Source organism: Notolepis coatsorum (assembly GCF_963971535.1).
Source record: "Notolepis coatsorum genome assembly, chromosome: 11".
Taxonomy (NCBI): Eukaryota; Metazoa; Chordata; class Actinopteri; order Aulopiformes; family Paralepididae; genus Notolepis; species Notolepis coatsorum.
The window spans coordinates 85,408,699-85,416,372 of NC_140175.1; the positions used below are offsets into that span (position 1 = coordinate 85,408,699).

Here is a 7,674-nt window from a genome sequence, read left to right on the forward strand (position 1 = left end):
ACAGTCATGTGTGTACAGGGAGTAGAGGAGGGGACTCAGAACACAGCCCTGGGGGGCCCCTATGTTGAGGGTGATGGATGAGGATGTGCAGTTGCCTGCTCTCACCACCTGGGGTCTGTTGGGATTATATAATGGCTACAGTAGTGCTAGTATAGTGGGACTATCATCAATGGTAGTTGTTGTTGTGGGAAAGAACAGTGTCTCTCGTTCTCTTTGCCCAACCAGATTGTCTGTGTTGTTCTGGGGATTCAAACTAACAACGCTCTGGTCACAAGCCTTCTTCTTTATCCCCTCAGCTTCCCCAGGACATGACGTTAACATACGGTACTTAGCCAGTAGGCCCATTGTTGGGTCTGTAATTCAATTCAAACCTTTATTTATTCTCGAAAAGACAATTGAGGTCACCCTCATTTTCAATGTCGTCGAGACTTTACAGACTGTACCTTTTTTCACACAAGGACCGCAGTCCAGAGTGCCCCACAGCAATTAGTATAAAATGAGCATAAAATCAGCGCACAATTGACAGAATAAAAAACAATGCATAAATTGCAGACATAAGTGTAGGTATAAAAGTAGTGCAATGTAAACATGCAGACTTAAGAATAGGCATAAAATAAGTACAATGTCGCTCGAAGGCATGTGAACCCCCCCCGGAACAGTCAGTCCCCCAAACACCTCACACATCCATACCTACCAAATCCCCATCCAAGACACCCCCACCCGATAAAGCACATCATGACCGAAGGAAAACACAAACAGCCTGCGCGCCACTCACACCGTCATGCACGGCGACGGGAATGCCACCCCTGCGGGCCGTGCCATCTTCCCCGGCGCCCCCACCACCACGAGGAAAAACCAGTGAATCCCACGCCTCCACCCCCAAACGCCACAGAGAAATGACAGGCCACGCGCCCCAGGACCCGCAGCCATGCCAAAGTGGCTGTGACTGTAATGTGACTGTATTGTGGATTAGCACAGTAATATAAATAGCATGTTACAAAAGCACACACTACAAATACAGCAATTGTAAACCTGACTGATAATAATTAGCTTGTGTTGTGTGTGTGTGTGTGTGTGTGTGTGTAAAAGTCTTAGAATATCTGACTCGATTTATAATGTTTGGAGTATCTGGATCATAAGCGATGTTCGCAGACTGATGCAATGTCATTAAACCCCATTGTATATTTGACTATAAGAATACATTTAAGGCCGGCTCTGTTGTGAATTCTTATAGAGTCAAATATACTATACATTGTGCCTTTTTATAGAGTTCATATTATTTGGTATTTATGGTCACAGAGTAGTAAATGTGGTCCTGTGGCTCAGCGGGCAGAGCATGGAACTAACTGGCAGGTTAAGGGGTTTGATTCCCATTGGGACTGTGCACCCATGCAACAGAATGGAAGCATTCATGATACGCCGAAGTGCTTGCTTTGGATAGAAGTGTCCACCAAATAACATACATAGTATGTCATGTTATGTTATGTTAAAGGTTAGCGGTACGTTTTTATTTGCTTAATAAATATTTGCTTAATAAAAGTAGACCTGCTCCATATGACCTGGTAATGAGTGTGCTTTATTCAGCGAGAACACTTTTCATAGTTGTTCTTGTTCATACTGTATTCAGTCAAAGATATTCCAAAGGATAATCACACCAACAAGCTTTAACATGCTGTAAACGTCTCCTTTTCAAAGCATTTATTACCGACTGGTGTAGACCGTTCCAGTGGAATTATGTTGTTGGGGAACAGCTGGGACTGCAGTTGATTTGCTAATATCAACAGCTTAACAGTGGTTGCTAATATCAACAGCTAATCAGAGATAAAAATGCAGTCCATATGTTTCTGTTATCAAGTTGAAACCGTCTATATCTTCATTGTTGCCCCGTGAATGGTGTTACATTTCATTACATTCCCCCACTGTATTTCAAAACAAGATGCACTTCGTAGCCTATTATTAAACATGAGACAATTACAGAGCAAAAACAAATTACTTTTCATCAGCTTCTTCTTCATACTAAAAAGCAGGCTAGTTTCAGGAAATCCTATGGGTAAAATGGAGGTGTTTGGGAACAGACTGTTAGCCATGTTGGGTCGACTGGGTTAGTAGAGGCTGCCACAGTATTGCTGAAGAACATAATATTCACAGGTGTTGTGGCAACACTGGTCCACGATCTTTCTGTCCGAACTTCTCTTCATCATCGCCTCCATCATGTCGTTGAGGGTGAACTCGGCCACCTCGTTCTCCGCACCGCCGGTTGCTTCTTTCGTCGAGAGGAACCCTGCAAAGAGGAGCACGTTACACAAGTCTTCTGTCATGATTTCCATATTAGCCTTGCATACATTTCACACATATGTTACAGTTCTGCGAGTATGTAATTATATATGTGTAAGTATAGGGAGGTGTAGTGGTTACGTCATTGTTTCCGGCCGGTCCACCTCGCTTGAAATTGCAATGTATTTCCAATGGACACATTTCTAAATAGTCTAGTTTAAAACAAATAAAGCATGAACATTGGCATGGTGTACCTTTCTGTGTGTATTCATCCACAATCTATAACTCAACATGAAACAATTCGGAATTAAATAATTTTATTTCAAACAAAATAACTCTTTGGGTGCCACGCCCTTTCCCCATCTGTACTCAATGGCGCCAGCGTTATTGACCATTTTAGCGATGTTTGCAGACCCATCGTGTGTTCTGTATTATAGCTATGGAGACAATAGTATGGCTCATTTGACAGGCATTGTTCACAGTCCATCACTGACTAATCAGTTAATTTCTACATACTGTAGTTTTTGCGCTATTACACGCTAAACATCGCCCCTTTCCAAAATAATCCAATATTTTTTCATAGATACTATGACGCGTTATATGCAATATGCCCAAATCGTTCTGGTTGATCGCCTGAAACCTCAAATACTTCCAAATCAAAGGTATATACCATGTACATAATGTGTCTTCACAAAATCATCAAAAGGGGGGGGGGTTAACTAGAAACCGCGATCGTGTTTGTCGAGCATGTTTTACGTCCGGTAAAACACGACACTGTGATCGTTACAGAAGCATGTTTTACCAACAGTAGACCTTACCTCAGTCAGAAAGTACTCCAAAATGAATAAATCCCAGTCGATCCCATAGCGATCGCAATTACTTGTGTATATTGGGCATGGCTACCATACGGGAAAGAATAGCTCTGAGGCACCAAATCTTCCACCGATTGCTATGTTGTGATCCACTCCTAGGCGGAAAGAGCCGGAGGTAAACTCAGTTCTGGCCCAGGCTGGAAGACAACTGATATCCCCAGTTCAAAAGGTAGGTGATACTACCACCTGGTGAGATTCGATCGTCATTGCAATTCCAACGTAGGCAGATGAGCCAGAGAGACCTAGAGAGCTCCGGGCGAGTGTTTAGAACGGGGATCAAAGGAAAAATATCAAAGGATCTAAAAACGAGATATTACGTTTTTGGCACCCGACGCTTGGCGGCGAAACACGAGATATTACGTTTTTTGGTGCCCAATGAGTTAAACAATAATGTTAGTGATAGAAGGGAACTAATTTTGTGCAAAATGGAAAGCTTGCCAATGTTCATGAGGCAGAATTATTACAATAGCCGATAATACATTTTCCCAATGATAAATCCCTATATGGTTGGACCGCGCGGAAAACTAAAGTGACGTCAGACTACACCTCCTTCTAGGTGCTCAATGTCAAATCGTTATGTATAGCGGAACTACAATTAAGTGAAAAGTGAGAAAGCGTTAATATTCATTTGTTACTTTTTCTTACGGACTGGAACCAAGGATTGAGGGCTATTTACAACAAGAGTTTTACTCTTGAAGAAAACAAATTGAATTGAAAGCAAACTCACCCCTATCCTGGTACACATAAACAAAAATGAGGAAAAGACAAATGTATTTCTCCCTAATCCACAATGACAATGGTTTCTGCCAGATGTCTCTCCTGTGCTGGTGTAACGGGGAAGCCTGTGAGTATATCCACACTCACAGAAACAGGGGTGTTGACAAGTGACTGTGGCATTACGGGCTGGTAAGTTAAACTCACTTCCTCATAACAGGGTTAATAGACGCATAGGTACGGTACATAGGAGTGGATTCACTTCTTAGTGCAGCGGCCTATGTCGTCGCCCGCGGCGCGGGAGCTCCCCTGTTCAACTCCCCCTCGGGACATAAGCATTTAACAACTACACAACGCAGACCAATACGATCCGTCACACTGGCACAGCACTAAACATATTGTGGACCTCTACAGCATTGGTTCTCAAACGTATTCATTTCAAGGACCCCCAAATTGCCACGTAGACCTACAGTATGATCAGAATAGTCATTCTTGTATTCTCTCATTGGGCTAAACTTCTAGTGAATCAAATATGAGTGAAATGTAACTATTTAACCCCCTTTGAGAACCACTATTCTACAGAGTCACTCCTTGTACCAGCAGCTCACCAGGCAGGGACTCCAGACCTCTTTTCAGCCCCCGGTCTCCACAGGTCAAGCGGAGAGCCTCCACCAGCTCTGCGCCACACAGGCGTCGTTTGTACTGGGCCACGGCCGCCTGAGAGCCTGGCGACAACAGCACCACCATCACCACCAGGAGGAGGGAGGCAGCTTGGAGCCAGGAGGCCATGCTGGTGAGACGGAACACACAACAGTCTGTACTTTGCGTCTTTATAATCAGAAACATTTTATTCACTGAATACAAAATATGAACCTCTTAACACTTGGGGGCCCAGATGTGGGCCCTCTTGAGGACAACTTGCCCACCGGCACTTTGGCGACCTCTAGAGGCTCAGGTGTGCATATTTTTTTATACAATATATATAACACTCACTCCCGACTCTCTAGCCTCTACCTCCGTCAATCATTTGGCGATCTCGAAAATTATGAGTAGGGCTCTCCAAGGGTACCCCACGTGAATGAGCGAATCAGGGATCTAGGTGAAAAGTCACGAGCCAAAACAGGAAGAGAATTCTCCGTCGAATGCATTGAAGTCTATGAGACAATCTTTTTCTGAGCTCTCACACTTTTGTTTGTTGTTTTTTCAGCCATACCAATTTTTTTGGACATGCTACTTCTGGTCTACTAACTACTACAGAAAAACTTGAGTAACAAGTTTTTCTACAACTCAAGTTCAGACCTATGTTACTCTATTTCATTAGCACTAAAAGTGAATTTTCTTTATTGTATCAGAAACTTCAGAATGTCATCTTTCAGAAGAGACCAGGCTGCATGTGCTAAGTATAAAGTATAGTATTTTGGTTTGCAAAAAAAAGTATGCAGTCCTCAAAAACGAAAACTAAAAAGGCCACTTTTCTGCCCGCTTGTTAAGAGGTTTTTAAGCTGCATCTAATCTAATATCGGTCAATATTTATACCGATGTATCCGTCAAACCTTGGTCCAAACATGGCAGCACTTCATGGTTGCCCGGCCTAGTTTTCAATTCAAGATGGCGTCCAGATGAATAAAGTGAATAATTATTATCTCAGCATTTATTGGAGGGCGGAGTCTCTGAGCGAACCCACCTCCTCGACTACCGGTACATGTACATGGCGTCCCGAGCCTATAGTAATCCCTGCATGTCTTACCTGTGAAGTCGGTGGTTGTGTGGGTGAGGAGAAGGAGGAGGAGAAGGAGTCTCTCAGGAGGCGTGGTGGAGATGTTGGAGGCTGGAGGAGACTGAGAAAGAACAACGGGCATCTCTGCAATTTATAACCCGAGTTGGAGCTGCGTGGGGGGATGGGTATCATACGTGCTGCTGTGGTCAGCGGAAAATTGTCTAATTGTGACGGGGAAAAAGTTCCTAAACGGGGCACCCGTGCGGTAAACAGCAATCCAATTCTTCCGGATGGCAAGATCTGTTTGTTTTACTAAGTGGCACAAGTGTTGGAAGTGGAGGGCTGTTAATGAACTGATGAAGTGATGTCACCCAGAGGACACTTATTCCATGTGAATATCCACGGAAACAGCATTTAGGACATTTGACGGAGGGGCAGGGTACTCAAAATAGAATTGTTGACGCTTTTATCCAAAGTGACTTCCGAACCATTCTCTTCGGTTCAAATAACAAACTCAGCAAGACCGACGGCTTCTCAGTTACAGTGGGTGACAATATTGTCACAAGGAAAGATGAAATTACATACCTGGGTTCCATCCTAGAGGCTAATCTTTCCTGTGACAAAATGGCATCCAATGTAATAAAAAAAAGTCAACCAACGAACTCAATTCTTGTACCGGATCTCCTCTCTGGTAAACAAGAATACCCTGAAGACTCTGGCAGGAGCACTCATTCAAGGGTACTACGACTATGCTTGCACCTCATGGTACCAAAGCACCTCAAAGGCACTAAAAACCAAATTACAAACATCTCAAAACAAACTAGTCAGACTACTGCTTGACCTGACTCCTAGAACCCACCTCACCCCTGCCCACTTTGACTACCTAGGATGGCTTAGAGTAGACGACAGAGTACAGCAACTTGCAATGGGCCTGGTCTACAAGATACACTACACGACCAAGGTACCCATGTACATGTCAAAATACTTCCCAAAGGTCAGTGAATACCACGATCACAACACCAGAGGGAGCTCCACAAATCATGTTAAACCCAGATGTGGAACGCCCTACCCAAAGCTGAATGTGAATCACTACCCACTTTCAAAAACACTCTCAAAGAACACCTACAGGAGACTGCAATTCGAAACTGGCCCCTACAAATGTCCTAACCCAGTTGTACAGTAAATTACCAAGTATGGCTTTGTCAGTATTCCAATGTACAGTGTACAGTGTCCCCCACCCACCCCCTACCCAACCCCCCACCCCACCTCCAATGTACAGCCCCACTCCCCCCCCCCCACCCACCCAACCCCACCCCACCTACCCAACCTCCTCCAATGTATAGTTTCTACGTCAAATGTATATACACTCTTTTTCTGGACACTTTTTGTATCACAAACAGTACTGTATTTGCAAATCTGGTATGTCATAAATGTATAGATGTAGCAGTACTGTCTATCTGTATGTCGTGTGTGTCATATATGTTATGATGAATTTAAAATGGGGGACCCTGATGTAAACAAGACGAAAGTCTTTCTCTGGTCTGCATCCCCTTAACAATTGTATGTATTGAGCTGTACTGTACTGTACCCATTCTGCAATCTGTTAATAAACTTTTCAATCAATCAATCAATCAATCAAACTTACAAGTTCTGTACAACAAGTCTGCAGGAAGGGTACAACTCTTTCAGCTGAGCGACAACCACTGGGTAGCGCAGTGGAGAATGCACTCGCCTACCACCGCAGAGACTCTGGGATCGAATCCAGCTGTCAGCGGTACCTCCGGCTTGGTCAGTCGTCCCTACTAACACAATTGGCAGTGTTAGCGGGTGGGAAGCCGGCGGGGTATGTGTCCTGGTCGTTGTAAACTGGGGTTCCTACTGGTCGGTCGGGGCGCCTGTTCAGCAGGGAGGGGATCGGGGGGAAATAGCATGAACCTCCGCATGCGTTACATTCCCCCAGTGAGAGTCCTCGCTGTCAGGTGAAAAGAAGCGGCTGGCTGACTCCACATGTATCAAAGGAGGCATCTGGTAGTTCTACACCCTCCCTAGGCCGACAGTGGGGCAATGCGCGCAACGACCAGGAAGGGAATTGGCATA

At 44.4% G+C, this 7,674-nt stretch overlaps 1 protein-coding gene across 1 annotated transcript; it reads right to left on the bottom strand.

The window, feature by feature from the left end:
- Positions 1-2,102: 2,102 nt before the first annotated feature.
- Positions 2,103-4,649, bottom strand: LOC311237176 (insulin-like; the record flags this gene model as incomplete). The annotated part of the gene is made up of 2 exons (XM_084324985.1): positions 2,103-2,281; positions 4,469-4,649. The coding sequence occupies 2 exons, from the start codon at positions 4,647-4,649 to the stop codon at positions 2,103-2,105; spliced, it is 360 nt and encodes a 119-aa protein (XP_084181111.1).
- Positions 4,650-7,674: the final 3,025 nt, after the last annotated feature.